This window comes from Oncorhynchus mykiss, chromosome 3 (assembly GCF_057628025.1).
Source record: "Oncorhynchus mykiss isolate SJ-2025 chromosome 3, ASM5762802v1, whole genome shotgun sequence".
NCBI classification, from domain to species: Eukaryota; Metazoa; Chordata; class Actinopteri; order Salmoniformes; family Salmonidae; genus Oncorhynchus; species Oncorhynchus mykiss.
Window position 1 is genome coordinate 84,240,378 of NC_143024.1, and position 18,749 is coordinate 84,259,126.

Sequence of the window (18,749 nt, forward strand, 5' to 3'; positions counted from 1 at the left end):
CCATCTGACTAAACATGGTGGTCCATCAACACCATCTGACTAAACATGGTGGTCCATCAACACCATCTGACTAAACATGTTGGTCCATCAACACCATCTGACTAAACATGTTGGTCCATCAACACCATCTGACTCCACACTAAACATGGTGGTCCATCAACACCATCTGACTAAACATGTTGGTCCATCAACACCATCTGACTCCACACTAAACATGTTGGTCCATCAACACCATCTGACTCCACACTAAACATGGTGGTCCATCAACACCATCTGACTCCACACTAAACATGGTGGTCCATCATCACCATCTGACTAAACATGTTGGTCCATCAACACCATCTGACTCCACACTAAACATGTTGGTCCATCAACACCATCTGACTCCACACTAAACATGTTGGTCCATCAACACCATCTGACTCCACACTAAACATGGTGGTCCATCATCACCATCTGACTAAACATGGTGGTCCATCAACACCATCTGACTAAACATGTTGGTCCATCAACACCATCTGACTCCACACTAAACATGGTGGTCCATCAACACCATCTGACTAAACATGGTGGTCCATCAACACCATCTGACTAAACATGTTGGTCCATCAACACCATCTGACTAAACATGTTGGTCCATCAACACCATCTGACTCCACACTAAACATGGTGGTCCATCAACACCATCTGACTAAACATGTTGGTCCATCAACACCCTCTGACTCCACATTAAACATGGTGGTCCATCAACACCATCTGACTCCACACTAAACATGGTGGTCCATCAACACCATCTGACTAAACATGGTGGTCCATCAACACCATCTGACTAAACATGGTGGTCCATCAACACCATCTGACTCCACACTAAACATGGTGGTCCATCAACACCATCTGACTCCACACTAAACATGGTGGTCCATCAACACCATCTGACTCCACACTAAACATGTTGGTCCATCAACACCATCTGACTAAACATGTTGGTCCATCAACACCATCTGACTCAACATGGTGGTCCATCAACACCATCTGACTCCACACTAAACATGGTGGTCCATCAACACCATCTGACTAAACATGTTGGTCCATCAACACCATCTGACTCCACACTAAACATGGTGGTCCATCAACACCATCTGACTCCACACTAAACATGGTGGTCCATCAACACCATCTGACTCCACACTAAACATGGTGGTCCATCAACACCATCTGACTAAACATGTTGGTCCATCAACACCATCTGACTCCACACTAAACATGGTGGTCCATCAACACCATCTGACTCCACACTAAACATGGTGGTCCATCAACACCATCTGACTCCACACTAAACATGTTGGTCCATCAACACCATCTGACTAAACATGGTGGTCCATCAACACCATCTGACTCAACATGGTGGTCCATCAACACCATCTGACTCCACACTAAACATGGTGGTCCATCAACACCATCTGACTAAACATGTTGGTCCATCAACACCATCTGACTCCACACTAAACATGGTGGTCCATCAACACCATCTGACTCCACACTAAACATGGTGGTCCATCAACACCATCTGACTCCACACTAAACACGGTGGTCAATCAACACCAGCTGATTAAACATGTTGGTCCATCAACAAAATCTGACTCCACACTAAACATGGTGGTCCATCAACACCATCTGACTAAACATGTTGGTCCATCAACACCATCTGACTCCACACTAAACATGGTGGTCCATCAACACCATCTGACTCCACACTAAACATGGTGGTCCATCAACACCATCTGACTCCACACTAAACATGGTGGTCCATCAACACCATCTGACTAAACATGTTGGTCCATCAACACCATCTGACTACACACTAAACATGGTGGTCCATCAACACCATCTGACTCCACACTAAACATGGTGGTCCATCAACACCATCTGACTCCACACTAAACATGTTGGTCCATCAACACCATCTGACTCCACACTAAACATGGTGGTCCATCAACACCAGCTGATTAAACATGTTGGTCCATCAACACCATCTGACTAAACATGGTGGTCCATCAACACCATCTGACTCCACACTAAACATGGTGGTCCATCAACACCATCTGACTCCACACTAAACATGGTGGTCCATCAACACCATCTGACTCCACACTAAACATGTTGGTCCATCAACACCATCTGACTAAACATGGTGGTCCATCAACACCATCTGACTCCACACTAAACATGGTGGTCCATCAACACCATCTGACTCCACACTAAACATGTTGGTCCATCAACACCATCTGACTAAACATGGTGGTCCATCAACACCATCTGACTCCACACTAAACACGGTGGTCCATCAACACCATCTGACTCCACACTAAACATGGTGGTCCATCAACACCATCTGACTAAACATGTTGGTCCATCAACACCATCTGACTCCACACTAAACATGGTGGTCCATCAACACCATCTGACTCCACACTAAACATGGTGGTCCATCAACACCATCTGACTCCACACTAAACATGTTGGTCCTTCAACACCATCTGACTCCACACTAAACATGGTGGTCCATCAACACCATCTGACTAAACATGGTGGTCCATCAACACCATCTGACTCCACACTAAACACGGTGGTCCATCAACACCATCTGACTCCACACTAAACATGGTGGTCCATCAACACCATCTGACTCCACACTAAACATGGTGGTCCATCAACACCATCTGACTCCACACTAAACATGTTGGTCCTTCAACACCATCTGACTCCACACTAAACATGTTGGTCCATCAACACCATCTGACTAAACATGGTGGTCCATCAACACCATCTGACTCCACACTAAACACGGTGGTCCATCAACACCATCTGACTCCACACTAAACATGTTGGTCCATCAACACCATCTGACTCCACACTAAACATGTTGGTCCATCAACACCATCTGACTCCACACTAAACATGGTGGTCCATCAACACTGGGTCTTAGTCACTAAGGAACGCCGTAGCAAAAATGTGTGTTTCTTATTGGACAAGTTCATGTAGCCCCTTCCGTGTTTCAGTCCAATTTCTTCCATTTGGTGCCAAATGAACATGACCCTGGTAGTAGACTAGGGGTAGTAGACTAGGGGGTTAGCGGTCAGGGGTCATACCTGGAATATGAAGCCACTCATCCTTGGAGTGGCAGACAGCATGAGGAGGACATGAGGGAAGAGCATGAGGTAACGCTCCAACTTCTCCTAGAGAGAGAGAAAGAGAGAGACAGAGAGAGAGAGAGATAAGACATGAGAGAGAGAGGTAAGAGGAGATAAAGGTAAGAGAAGAGTGAGAGAGAGAGATGGGTAAGAGAAGAGAGATTGAGAGGTAAGACATGAGAGAGAGAGGTAAGAGAAGAGCGAGAGGTAAGAAAAGAGAGAGAGAGACAGAGACAGAGACAGAGACAGAGAGAGAGAGGGAGAGAGAGAGAGAGAGAGAGAGAGAGAGAGGGAGAAACAGAGAGAGAGGGACAGGGACAGGGAGAGAGAGGTAAAAGAAGAGAGAGAGAGGTAAGAGATGAGAGAGCGAGAGAGAGAGAGAGATAAGAGAAGAGCGAGAGAGGTAAGAGGAGAGCGAGAGAGGTAAGAGAAGAGTGAGAGAGAGAGGGGTAAGAGAAGAGAGAGAGAGGTAAGAGAGAGAGAGAGAGAGAGAGAGGTAAGAGAAGAGAGAGAGGTAAGAGAAGAGAGAGAGAGGTAAGAGAGAGAGAGGTAAGAGAAGAGAGAGAGAGAGAGCGAGAGAGAGAGAGGTAAGAGAGAGAGAGGTAAGAGAGAGAGAGGTAAGAGAAGAGAGAGAGAGAGAGGTAATAGAAGAGAGAAAGAGAGAGAGAGGGGTAAGAGAGAGAAGCCACTGTTAATAGTGTTTTCCTCATCAGAAAATCATCAGTTATTATTCTAATGTTACTGTGAGGTTGTTGTTAGGTTTTCCTCTGACCTCTGCTCCTGGGCTGTTAACCAGAGCCTGACTCGTGTAGAGAACAGAGCCCAGTGTTCTGATGTCCTCTCCCTCCCACAGCCTGATGGACTCAGTCACTATCTGCAGCTCCAGCTCCTTCCTCTTCCTCACCTCCTGGCACTGGGCCTGTCGCCACGGAAACACCATCAGCACCACACCATGGGTTGCCATGGGAACAGCATCAGCACCATGACCACAGAAACAATGTAACAATGTGCATCCATAGATACATAATGACTGTGTGTGTACAAGTGATACACACTGATATCATTACAGTATAATATGTTGACTCATGACTCGCATGTCACTGCTAATGGGGTAACCATGGAAACAATAGGCCATGTTGGAGTGGGTGTGACTCACCGAGAGGCTGTTGAATGTTGTCATACACTTCTGGATGTCTGGCCGGTCGGGGTGACTCTCCTACAGTTATATACACACACACACACACACACACACACACACACACACACACACACCACTATTACTGAATGACGGCGTCCTCTTACACAGAAGACAACAGTTCTACAGCTACACACACACACACACATCATCAGTGATTGAGGTCATTCTATTACGAACACACACCTACACGTGTCACACACACACACACACACACACACATACATCATCCGTGATTGAGGTCATTCTATTACACACACACCTCCATGTGTCTCTCCAGTTCCTTCGTTAGTGTGGGGTATGTGTCCAGCCTCATGAAGGGTTTACTGAGACCTGTGGTCAGAGTCAGGATACCTGGACTACTGGCTCCTTTCCCCTCCATAAACTCCCCCAGCTCCTCACTCGATAGAGAGGGAGAGAGGGGGGCAGGAGAGAGAGAGGGGGAGAGGAGAGAGAGAGGAGGGAGAGGAGGGAGAGAGGGGGGGCAGGAGAGAGAGAGGCGGGAGAGGAGAGAGAAAGGAGGGAGAGGAGGGAGAGAGGGGGGGCAGGAGAGAGAGAGGCGGGAGAGTAGAGAGAGAGGGGGAGAGGAGAGAGAGGGGGGGGCAGGAGAGAGAGAGGGGAGAGGAGAGAGAGGGGGGGGAGAGGAGAGAGGGGGGGGCAGGAGAGAGAGATGGGGGAGAGGAGAGAGAGAGGGGGCAGGAGAGAGAGAGAGAGAGAGAGAGAGAGAGAGAGGGTAGGGAAAGGAGAGAGAGAGGGTAGGGAGAGGGGGGATAATTGAATTGACAGGTCTAATTATAGACCTAGTTATAGTTACCTAATTATAGACCTAATCATACACTAGTTGCTTGTGTAACAATACATCCTTGTTGTATAGTAGGGATGCTATGACATCAGGTTCATGCTGCATGGGGTCTAAGTTACCTGTGCTGGGTGAGCACGTTGACTGCCGAGGGGTGGTTGGAGCAGTAACCCACATAGAGAGCCTTCATCTGGGGCATGAGATTCAGGAAGAAGCTCCCTACCTTCTGCTGGCTCTCTGGAAGTCTGCACATGGGAAAACACACACAAGATGTGTGTCTCTGTAGCACAACGATGACAAGCTGACTGAATTAAGGACCACTTTAGTACCACAACTAACCACTAGATATCCCTATATCCTTTATTTACCTCAAAGGGAAACTGCCTTGACATATCCCAAGTAGCAGCAGGACAGATCTGATTGGATTAGACCAGCAGTGACAGGTTCTTTCTCTGATCCCTGTGATGCTGATTGGTGGAAAGGTAGGACTTACTTGGTGCACTCCTCCAGTGATTGGACGAGCATCTGCTGGAAGGTGCTGATCTCCTCCAGGTTCCCCAGGATCAGATACACATCTGTACTGCTCAGTCTGGAGAGAGAGGAGAGGGGAGGGGAGGGGGAGAGGAGGATGAGAGGAGGATGAGAGGGGGAAAGAGCAGGAGTTTTGGAGTGAGGCCAGTAGATCCAATCCAACCAGCGGCCATATGTCATCACAGTGGACCTACTAGTGGACCTTACTTCTCTGTGCTCTGGAGAGATCGCAGGTAGTTAGTCAGAAGGCTCTGGAGGTCCTTGGAATATTCTGTCTCTGTTTCTAGAATGTTCTGCAGCACCTGGGGGGAGAAAGAGAGAGAAAGAGAGAGAGAGAGACAAAGACAGACAGACAGACAGACAGACAGACAGACAGACAGACAGACAGACAGGCAGACAGACAGACAGAGAGAAAGAGAGAAAGAGAGAAAGAGAGAAAGAGAGAGAGAGACAGAGGGAGAGAGTGTGTCTTTGTAACTCTGAACACTTTCACTCCCTCTGACTCCTAACCCCTCACCCTTGTCCTCCCATTGGCCCAGGGCCTCTAAACAGTCTCTATGACAGGGAGATAGTCCAGGACTAGACAGGTCAGAGAGTTACTCCTGGACTAGACAGGTCAGAGAGTTACTCCAGAACTAGACAGGTCAGGTAGTGAACAGAGGAGAAATAGAGAGGTGTAGTGTAGAGAGGAGAAATAGAGAGGTGTAGTGAACAGAGGAGAAATAGAGAGGTGTAGTGTAGAGAGGAGAAATAGAGAGGTGTAGCATAGAGAGGAGAAAGAGAGAGGTGTAGCGTAGAGAGGAGAAATAGAGAGGTGTAGTGAACAGAGGAGAAATAGAGAGGTGTAGTGTAGAGAGGAGAAATAGAGAGGTGTAGCGTAGAGAGGATAAATAGAGAGGTGTAGTGAACAGAGGAGAAATAGAGAGGTGTAGTGTAGAGAGGAGAAATAGAGAGGTGTAGCGTAGAGAGGAGAAATAGAGAGGTGTAGTGAACAGAGGAGAAATAGAGAGGTGTAGTGTAGAGAGGAGAAATAGAGAGGTGTAGTGTAGAGAGGATAAATAGAGAGGTGTAGTGAACAGAGGAGAAATAGAGAGGTGTAGTGTAGAGAGGAGAAATAGAGAGGTGTAGTGTAGAGAGGAGAAATAGAGAGGTGTAGTGTAGAGAGGATAAATAGAGAGGTGTAGTGTACAGAGGAGAAATAGAGAGGTGTAGTGTAGAGAGGAGAAATAGAGAGGTGTAGTGTAGAGAGGAGAAATAGAGAGGTGTAGTGTAGAGAGGATAAATAGAGAGGTGTAGCGTAGAGAGGAGAAATAGAGAGGTGTAGCGTAGAGAGGAGAAATAGAGAGGTGTAGTGTAGAGAGGAGAAATAGAGAGGTGTAGTGTAGAGAGGAGAAATAGAGAGGTGTAGTGTAGAGAGGAGAAATAGAGAGGTGTAGCGTAGAGAGGAGAAATAGAGAGGTGTAGTGTATAGACTCCCTCTCTCTAGTATAGTACCGTAATTTCCGGACTATAAGCCGCTACTTTATTCCCAGGCTTTGAACCTGGCGGTTTATACAATGACGTGGCTAATTTATGGATTTTTCCCGCTTTCACAAGATTCATGCCGCCAAAAAACTGAGCACCGTCACATAATATGACGTAAATCGAGCGCGCTCAAACTTCCCATCATTCTGATTACGGTAGTCATTTTGTCACCCTCATCATGGCAAAGAAACTGAGAAATTCATATGATGCAGCTTTCACGTTGAAGGCGATCGATCTGGCTGTTGGAAAAGGAAATAGAGCTGCTGCACGGGAGCTTGGCCTTAATGAGTCGATGATAAGACGTTGGAAACAGCAGCGTGAGGAACTGACTCAGTACAAAAAGACAACAAAAGCTTTCAGAGGGAAGAAAAGCAGATGGCCCGAACTAGAAAATGAGCTTGAAGACTGGGTCAACACACAGAGAGCAGACGGCCGAGGTGTTTCAACTGTGCAGATCCGACTGAAAGCCAAAACAATCGCCACCGCAATGAAGTTTGAAGGATTTTAGAGGTGGACCATCGTGGTGTCTAAGATTTATGAGACGTAAACGCCTGTCCATCAGGGTACGGACGAGTCTGTGTCAGCAGCTCCCTCCCGACTACGAGGAAAAAGTTTCAAACTTCCGCAAATTCACTGATGCAAAGATAGCGGAGCATTCCATCGGCCCGCACGACTTCATAAATATGGATGAGGTTCCTCTGACGTTTGACCTGCCTCTCACTCGGACTGTCAACAGGAAAGGCGAATCATCCGTCACGCTGAAAACAACTGGGCATGAAAAAACGCACTTCACCTGTGTTCTGAGCTGCACGGCACCGGGGGAAAAGCTTCCACCGATGTTGATTTTTAAACGCAAGACGATGCCAAAAGAAAAATTCCCGAGAGGAAAGTCAACAAGAAAGGATGGATAACGGAAGACCTAATGCATCAATGGCATACGGAGTGTTACGGCAAGCGACCGGGAGGATTCTTTCACAAGAACAAGGCATTGCTCGTGTTGGACAGCATGAGGGCCCACATAACAGATTCTGTGAAAGAAGCCATCAAGAGGACAAACTCAATTCCAGCTGTGATTCCTGGGGGCACAACAAAGTATTTGCAGCCACTCGACATCAGTGTAAATCGTGCATTTAAGGTGGCGCTCCGTGTTCATTGGGAGGCTTGGATGACAAGTGGGGAGAAATCCTTCACTAAAACGGGCCGCAGGCGAAGAGCAACTTATGGTCAAGTCTGCCAGTGGGTCCTGACAGCGTGGAGCATTGTCAAAAAATCCACTATCATCAACGGGTTTGGAAAGGCTGGACTGCTGCGTGTTGAAGGGGCAGCATGAGCTCAGCGGGGAATTTGCCTCCGGATGAAAGTGACGAGAGCGACAATGAAAACGATCCAACATCGGATGAAGCAATTCTGAGGCTTCAGTGGTTTCAGTGCACAGGAGGAGGAAGATAGTGACCAATGACTTTCTTGGTAGGCTACTGTTTACTGCAATTTTTTATTTTTTTGTTACAAGTCGTGTTTCGTTAAAGCCTATTTATTTTTGTTACAAGCCGTGTTTCGTTTAAAGGCTGTGTAAAGTTCATTTGTTTCAACGTACGGGTAGGCACCTGCGGCTTATAGTCATGTGCGGCTTATTTATGTACAAAATACATATTTTTTTTAAATTCCATGGGTGCGGTTTATATTCAGGTGCGCTTAATAGTCCAGAAATTACGGTATGTATTTCCGTGTTCTTTCATCTCCATAACCCAGAGCATGGACAGACATTAAAATGTCAGGGAAACACACACATTCAGAGAACTAGGTGGAGCTACAGCATTAAGAGTAATGTCCATCGAGCCAGAAGGAAAGAGAGACATGATGACCAGGTCATACCAGGTTGTAGTAGGTCTTGCTGATGGCTGTAGTGTCAAAGCCTTTTGGAGGACTCTTCAGGGTCCCAGATTTGGGAGACACTTGTTTGTCTGAGAGGGAGAGGGGGAGAAAGAGAGAGAGTAGAGAGAGAGAGAGAAAGGGAGAAATGAGTTATCTCCACATCAGACCTTTTCTTTCTGATACTATATGAGGTCCAGTTGCAGGAATACAGACAGGACACCTACCACAGCCTTTAATCTCACGGACATAGTTGCTAGGGAACCAGCCGGTCTTGCCGTTGAGGTTCCCCTCCCACCAGCCGCCCTCCTCCTGGCGTGTCACGTTGATGACATCACTCTTGTTGAAGGACAGCTCGTCCTCATTGGTCTGCTCAAAGTTGAAGCGAGCCTTGACCAATAGCTGCGTCCGGCTGCCCTCAGACATGTCCTATAGGGGAGGTAAGGAGGGGAGGAGAGGGGTAGAGAGGGGAGGAGGAGGAGGTAGAGAGGGGAGGAGGGGAGAGGGGTAGATAGGGGCGGAGGAGGTAGAGAAGGGAGGAGGAGGAGAGGGGTAGAGAGGGGAGGAGGAGGTAGAGAGGGGAGGAGGGGAGAGGGGTAGAGAGGGGAGGAGGAGGAGGAGGAGGTAGAGAGGGGAGGAGGAGGTAGATAGGGGCGGAGGAGGTAGAGAGGGGAGGAGGAGGTAGAGAGGGGAGGAGGAGGAGGAGGAGGTAGAGAGGGGAGGAGGAGGAGGTAGAGAGGGGAGGAGGGGAGAGGGGTAGAGAGGGGAGGAGGAGGAGGTAGAGAGGGGAGGAGGAGGTAGATAGGGGCGGAGGAGGTAGAGAGGGGAGGAGGAGGTAGAGAGGGGAGGAGGAGGAGTAATGTAAAGAGGTACAGAGAAGAGGACAGATGGAGATGGAGAGATAGAGAGTGGAATGAGAGGTAGGGAGGGGGAGGTGAGGAAAGGACAGAGGGATGAGGAGGCAGAGAGGGTGAGGTCGAGAAGGGAGGAGAGGTATGGTATTGGGAAGAGAGTAAGAAAGGGAGGGCCTGAAGCTTCAGTAAGGCTTGAAGAAGGGCCTGAATCCTGAAGATTAGCCCACACAAATCTCCATTTGACATACAGTGGGGAGAACAAGTATTTGATACACTGCCGATTCTGCAGGTTTTCCTTCTTACAAAGCATGTAGAGGTCTGTAATTTTTTTATCATAGGTACACTTCAACTGTGAGAGACGGAATCTAAAACAAAAATACAGAAAATCACAATTTTTAAGTAATTCATTTGCATTTTATTGCATGACATAAGTATTTGATCACCTACCAACCAGTAAGAATTCCGGCTCTCACAGACCTGTTCGTTTTTCTTTAAGAAGCCCTCCTGTTCTCCACTCATTACCTGTATTAACTGCACCTGTTTGAACTCGGTACCTGTATAAAAGACACCTGTCCACACACTCAATCAAACAGACTCCAACCTCTCCACAATGGCCAAGACCAGAGAGCTGTGTAAGGACATCAGGGATACAATTGTAGACCTGCACAAGGCTGGGATGGGCTAAAGGACAATAGGCAAGCAGCTTGGTGAGAGGGCAACAACTGTTGGCGTAATTATTAGAAAATGGAAGAAGTTCAAGATGACGGTCAATCACCCTCGGTCTGGGGCTCCATGCAAGATCTCACCTCGTGGGGCATCAATGATCATGAGCAAGGTGAGGGATCAGCCCAGAACTACACGGCAGGACCTGGTCAATGACCTGAAGAGAGCTGAGACCACAGTCTCAAAGAAAACCATTAGTAACACACTACGCCGTCATGGATTCTGCAGCGCACGCAAGGTCCCCCTGCTCAAGCCAGCGCATGTCCAGGCCCATCTGAAGTTTGCCAATGACCATCTGGATGATCCAGAGGAGGAATGGGAGAAGGTCATGTGGTCTGATGAGACAAAAATATAGCTTTTTGGTCTAAACTCCACTTGCCATGTTTGGAGGAAGAAGCAGGATGAGTACAACCCCAAGAACACCATCCCAACCGTGAAGCATGGAGGTGGAAACATCATTCTTTGGGGATGCTTTTCTGCAAAGGGGACATGATGACTGCACCGTATTGAGGGGAGGATGGATGGGGCCATGTTTCGCGAGATCTTGGCCAACAACCTCCTTCCCTCAGTAAGAGCATTGAAAATGGGTCGTGGCTGGGTCTTCCAGCATGACAACGACCCGAAACACACAGCCAAGGCAACTAAGGAGTGGCTCCGTAAGAAGAATCTCAAGGTCACAGAGTGGCCTAGCCAGTCTCCAGACCTGAACCCAATAGAACATCTTTGGAGGGAGCTGAAAGTCCGTATTGCCCAGCGACAGCCCCGAAACCTGAAGGATCTGGAGAAGGTCTGTATGGAGGAGTGGGCCAAAATCCCTGCTGCAGTGTGTGCAAACCTGGTCAAGAACTACAGGAAATGTATTATCTCAGTAATTGCAAACAAAGGTTTCTGTATCAAATATTAAGTTCCACTTTTCTGATGTATCAAATACTTATGTCATGCAATAAAATGCTAATTAATTACTTAAAAATCATACAATGTGATTTTCTGGATTTTTGTTTATCATTGTTTTTGTTTATGTTTATATCCCCCCCCCCCCCCAAGCAGACACATCGATGGCTCTGAACAAACTTTATTTAACTCTTTGCAAACTGGAAACCATTTATCCAGAGGCTGCATTCATTGTAGCTGGGGATTTTAACAAGGCTAATCTGAAAACAAGACTCCCTAAATTTTATCAGCATATTGATTGTGCAACCAGGGGTGGAAAGACCTTGGATCATTGTTACTCTAACTTCCGCGACGCATATAAGGCCCTGCCCCGCCCCCTTTCGGAAAAGCTGACCACGACTCCATTTTGTTGATCCCTGCCTACAGACAGAAACTAAAACAAGAGGCTCCCACGCTGAGGTCTGTCCAACGCTGGTCCGACCAAGCTGACTCCACACTCCAGGACTGCTTCCATCACGTGGACTGGGACATGTTTCGTATTGCGTCAGATAACAATATTGACGAATACGCTGATTCGGTGTGCGAGTTCATTAGAACGTGTGTTGAAGATGTCGTTCCCATAGCAACGATTAAAACATTCCCTAACCAGAAACCGTGGATTGATGGCAGCATTCGCGTGAAACTGAAAGCGCAAACCACTGCTTTTAATCAGGGCAAGGTGTCTGGTAACATGACCGAATACAAACAGTGCAGCTATTCCCTCCGCAAGTCTATCAAACAAGCTAAGCGTCAGTACAGAGACAAAGTAGAATCTCAATTCAACGGCTCAGACACAAGAGGCATGTGGCAGGGTCTACAGTCAATCACGGACTACAGGAAGAAATCCAGCCCAGTCATGGACCAGGATGTCTTGCTCCCAGGCAGAGTAAATAACTTTTTTGCCCGCTTTGAGGACATTACAGTGCCACTGACACGGCCTGCAACGAAAACATGCGGTCTCTCCTTCACTGCAGCCGAGGTGAGTAAGACATTTAAACGTGTTAACCCTCGCAAGGCTGCAGGCCCAGACGGCATCCCCAGCCGCGCCCTCAGAGCATGCGCAGACCAGCTGGCCGGTGTGTTTACGGACATATTCAATCAATCCCTATACCAGTCTGCTGTTCCCACATGCTTCAAGAGGGCCACCATTGTTCCTGTTCCCAAGAAAGCTAAGGTAACTGAGCTAAACGACTACCGCCCCGTAGCACTCACTTCCGTCATCATGAAGTGCTTTGAGAGACTAGTCAAGGACCATATCACCTCCACCCTACCTTACACCCTAGACCCACTCCAATTTGCTTACCGCCCAAATAGGTCCACAGACGATGCAATCTCAACCACACTGCACACTGCCGTAACCCATCTGGACAAGAGGAATACCTATGTGAGAATGCTGTTCATTGACTACAGCTCGGCATTCAACACCATAGTACCCTCCAAGCTCGTCATCAAGCTCGAGACCCTGGGTCTCGACCCCGCCCTGTGCAACTGGGTACTGGACTTCCTGACGGGCCGCCCCCAGGTGGTGAGGGTAGGCAACAACATCTCCTCCCCGCTGATCCTCAACACTGGGGCCCCGCAAGGGTGCGTTCTGAGCCCTCTCCTGTACTCCCTGTTCACCCACGACTGCGTGGCCACGCACGCCTCCAACTCAATCATCAAGTTTGCGGACGACACAACAGTGGTAGGCTTGATTACCAACAACGACGAGACGGCCTACAGGGAGGAGGTGAGGGCCCTCGGAGTGTGGTGTCAGGAAAATAACCTCACACTCAACGTCAACAAAACTAAGGAGATGATTGTGGACTTCAGGAAACAGCAGAGGGAACACCCCCCTATCCACATCGATGGAACAGTAGTGGAGAGGGTAGCAAGTTTTAAGTTCCTCGGCATACACATCACAGACAAACTGAATTGGTCCACTCACACAGACAGCATTGTGAAGAAGGCGCAGCAGCGCCTCTTCAACCTCAGGAGGCTGAAGAAATTCGGCTTGTCACCAAAAGCACTCACAAACTTCTACAGATGCACAATCGAGAGCATCCTGGCGGGCTGTATCACCGCCTGGTACAGCAACTGCTCCGCCCTCAACCGTAAGGCTCTCCAGAGGGTAGTGAGGTCTGCACAACGCATCACCGGGGGCAAACTACCTGCCCTCCAGGACACCTACACCACCCGATGTCACAGGAAGGCCATAAAGATCATCAAGGACATCAACCACCCAAGCCACTGCCTGTTCACCCCGCTATCATCCAGAAGGCGAGGTCAGTACAGGTGCATCAAAGCTGGGACCGAGAGACTGAAAAACAGCTTCTATCTCAAGGCCATCAGACTGTGAGTCAGACATTGAGTGGCTGCTGCCAACACACTGACACTGATTCAACTCCAGCCACTTTAATAATGGGAATTGATGGGAAATTATGTAAATATATCACTAGCCACTTTAAATAATGCTACCTTATATAATGTTACTTACCCTACATTATTCATCTCATATGCATACGTATATACTGTACTCTATATCATCGACTGTATCCTTATGTAATACATGTATCACTAGCCACTTTAACTATGCCACTTTGTTTACATACTCATCTCATATGTATATACTGTACTCGATACCATCTACTGTATCTTGCCTATGCTGCTCTGTACCATCACTCATTCATATATCCTTATGTACATATTCTTTATCCCCTTACACTGTGTACAAGACAGTAGTTTTGGATTTGTTAGTTAGATTACTTGTTGGTTATTACTGCATTGTCGGAACTAGAAGCACAAGCATTTCGCTACACTCGCATTAACATCTGCTAACCATGTGTATGTGACAAATAAAATTTGATTTGATTTGATTTGATTCGGATTTGGATTTTTGTTTTAGATTCCGTCTCTCACAGTTGTAGTGTGACAGTGATAAAATGGCAGACCTCTACATGCTTGTAAGTAGGAAAACCTGTAAAATCGGCAGTGTATCAAATACTTGTTCTCCCCAATGTACCTTTTAGAAGTTGGGTACTAAGGCCGGGGGAGGGGTGTGTGTGTGTGTGTGTGTGTGTGTGTGTGTGTGTGTGTGTGTGTGTGTGTGTGTGTGTGTGTGTGTGTGTGTGTGTGTGTGTGGTGTGTGCGTGTCTCACCAGGCTGTGGTTCTGAAGCAGCTTGGAGGATCGGCCCAATGATGACTGGGAGGCCAGAGACTCAAACGACTTGATCCGATGGTCCGCCGAGTGACGGGTGCACACACTGTCCACTCCAATGTCTAGGGATAACACACACACACACACTGTCCACTCCAATGTCTAGGGATAACACACACACACACTGTCCACTCCAATGTCTAGGGATAACACACACACACACTGTCCACTCCAATGTCTAGGGATAACACACACACACACTGTCCACTCCAATGTCTAGGGATAACACACACACACACTGTCCACTCCAATGTCTAGGGATAACACACACACACACTGTCCACTCCAATGTCTAGGGATAACACACACACACACTGTCCACTCCAATGTCTAGGGATAACACACACACACACTGTCCACTCCAATGTCTAAGGATAACACACACACACACTGTCCACTCCAATGTCTAGGGATAACACACACACACACACACACACACACACACACTGTCCACTCCAATGTCTAGGGATAACACACACACACTGTCCACTCCAATGTCTAGGGATAACACACACACACACTGTCCACTCCAATGTCTAGGGATAACACACACACACACTGTCCACTCCAATGTCTAGGGATAACACACACACTGTCCACTCCAATGTCTAGGGATAACACACACACACTGTCCACTCCAATGTCTAGGGATAACACACACACACACACTTTCCACTCCAATGTCTAGGGATAACACACACACACACACACTGTCCACTCCAATGTCTAGGGATAACACACACACACACACACACACACACACACACACACTGTCCACTCCACTGTCTAGGGATAACACACACACACACTGTCCACTCCAATGTCTAGGGATAACACACACACACACTGTCCACTCCAATGTCTAGGGATAACACACACACACACTGTCCACTCCAATGTCTAGGGATAACACACACACACACTGTCCACTCCAATGTCTAAGGATAACACACACACACACTGTCCACTCCAATGTCTAGGGATAACACACACACACACACACACACTGTCCACTCCAATGTCTAGGGATAACACACACACACTGTCCACTCCAATGTCTAGGGATAACACACACACACACTGTCCACTCCAATGTCTAGGGATAACACACACACACACTGTCCACTCCAATGTCTAGGGATAACACACACACACACACACTGTCCACTCCAATGTCTAGGGATAACACACACACACTGTCCACTCCAATGTCTAGGGATAACACACACACACACACACTTTCCACTCCAATGTCTAGGGATAACACACACACACACACACACACACACTGTCCACTCCAATGTCTAGGGATAACACACACACACACACACACACACACACACACACTGTCCACTCCACTGTCTAGGGATAACACACACACACACTGTCCACTCCAATGTCTAGGGATAACACACACACACACTGTCCACTCCAATGTCTAGGGATAACACACACACACACTGTCCACTCCAATGTCTAGGGATAACACACACACACACTGTCCACTCCAATGTCTAAGGATAACACACACACACACTGTCCACTCCAATGTCTAGGGATAACACACACACACACACACACACACTGTCCACTCCAATGTCTAGGGATAACACACACACACTGTCCACTCCAATGTCTAGGGATAACACACACACACTGTCCACTCCAATGTCTAGGGATAACACACACACACACACACTTTCCACTCCAATGTCTAGGGATAACACACACACACACACACACACTGTCCACTCCAATGTCTAGGGATAACACACACACACACACACTGTCCACTCCAATGTCTAGGGATAACACACACACACTGTCCACTCCAATGTCTAGGGATAACACACACACACACTGTCCACTCCAATGTCTAGGGATAACACACACACACACTGTCCACTCCAATGTCTAGGGATAACACACACACACACACACACACACACACACACTGTCCACTCCAATGTCTAGGGATAACGAATAGAGCAGTTACACACACACACACTGTCACTGTCCAATGTCTAGGGATAACGAATAGAGCAGTTACACACACACACACTGTCACTGTCCAATGTCTAGGGATAACACACACACACACACACACACACACACACACACACACACACACACACACACACACACACACTGTCCACTCCAATGTCTAGGGATAACGAATAGAGCAGTTACACACACACTGTCACTGCCCACTGTCTAGGGATAACGAATAGAGCAGTTACACACACACACACACACACACACACACACACACACACACACACACACACACTGTCACTGTGTGTGTGGTGTGTGCGTGTCTCACCAGGCTGTGGTTCTGAAGCAGCTTGGAGGATCGGCCCAATGATGACTGGGAGGCCAGAGACTCAAACGACTTGATCCGATGGTCCGCCGAGTGACGGGTGCACACACTGTCCACTCCAATGTCTAGGGATAACACACACACACACACACTGTCCACTCCAATGTCTAGGGATAACACACACACACACTGTCCACTCCAATGTCTAGGGATAACACACACACACACTGTCCACTCCAATGTCTAGGGATAACACACACACACACTGTCCACTCCAATGTCTAGGGATAACACACACACACACTGTCCACTCCAATGTCTAGGGATAACACACACACACACTGTCCACTCCAATGTCTAGGGATAACACACACACACACTGTCCACTCCAATGTCTAGGGATAACACACACACACACTGTCCACTCCAATGTCTAAGGATAACACACACACACACTGTCCACTCCAATGTCTAGGGATAACACACACACACACACACACACACACACTGTCCACTCCAATGTCTAGGGATAACACACACACACTGTCCACTCCAATGTCTAGGGATAACACACACACACACTGTCCACTCCAATGTCTAGGGATAACACACACACACACTGTCCACTCCAATGTCTAGGGATAACACACACACTGTCCACTCCAATGTCTAGGGATAACACACACACACTGTCCACTCCAATGTCTAGGGATAACACACACACACACACTTTCCACTCCAATGTCTAGGGATAACACACACACACACACACTGTCCACTCCAATGTCTAGGGATAACACACACACACACTGTCCACTCCAATGTCTAGGGATAACACACACACACACTGTCCACTCCAATGTCTAGGGATAACACACACACACACTGTCCACTCCAATGTCTAAGGATAACACACACACACACTGTCCACTCCAATGTCTAGGGATAACACACACACACACACACACACACACTGTCCACTCCAATGTCTAGGGATAACACACACACACTGTCCACTCCAATGTCTAGGGATAACACACACACACACTGTCCACTCCAATGTCTAGGGATAACACACACACACACTGTCCACTCCAATGTCTAGGGATAACACACACACTGTCCACTCCAATGTCTAGGGATAACACACACACACTGTCCACTCCACTGTCTAGGGATAACACACACACACACTGTCCACTCCAATGTCTAGGGATAACACACACACACACTGTCCACTCCAATGTCTAGGGATAACACACACACACACTGTCCACTCCAATGTCTAGGGATAACACACACACACACTGTCCACTCCAATGTCTAAGGATAACACACACACACACTGTCCACTCCAATGTCTAGGGATAACACACACACACACACACACACTGTCCACTCCAATGTCTAGGGATAACACACACACACTGTCCACTCCAATGTCTAGGGATAACACACACACACACTGTCCACTCCAATGTCTAGGGATAACACACACACACACTGTCCACTCCAATGTCTAGGGATAACACACACACACACACACACTGTCCACTCCAATGTCTAGGGATAACACACACACACTGTCCACTCCAATGTCTAGGGATAACACACAC

The 18,749-nt window shown here is 47.7% G+C and overlaps 1 protein-coding gene across 4 annotated transcripts in view; it reads right to left on the reverse strand.

The window, feature by feature from the left end:
• The window catches only part of LOC110520531 (rho guanine nucleotide exchange factor 7-like), a 73,819-nt gene that overhangs the window by 40,678 nt on the left and 14,392 nt on the right, over positions 1-18,749 (reverse strand). For 2 of the 4 annotated variants that reach the window (XM_090230324.1, XM_090230325.1), the window contains exons 1-10: positions 14,754-15,665; positions 9,337-9,538; positions 9,113-9,201; positions 5,924-6,018; positions 5,679-5,774; positions 5,308-5,430; positions 4,649-4,787; positions 4,348-4,407; positions 3,964-4,110; positions 3,150-3,236 (exon numbers count right to left, since the gene is read on the reverse strand). In XM_090230324.1, the coding sequence (XP_090086450.1) occupies positions 3,150-3,236; positions 3,964-4,110; positions 4,348-4,407; positions 4,649-4,787; positions 5,308-5,430; positions 5,679-5,774; positions 5,924-6,018; positions 9,113-9,201; positions 9,337-9,535 (1,035 nt within the window). In that variant the 5' untranslated portion in view covers positions 9,536-9,538; positions 14,754-15,665. Of the gene's footprint in view, positions 1-3,149; positions 3,237-3,963; positions 4,111-4,347; positions 4,408-4,648; positions 4,788-5,307; positions 5,431-5,678; positions 5,775-5,923; positions 6,019-9,112; positions 9,202-9,336; positions 9,539-14,753; positions 15,666-17,136; positions 17,259-18,749 lie in introns of those variants that run through there. The other 2 variants (XM_090230327.1, XM_090230326.1) reach the window with 1 other exon arrangement.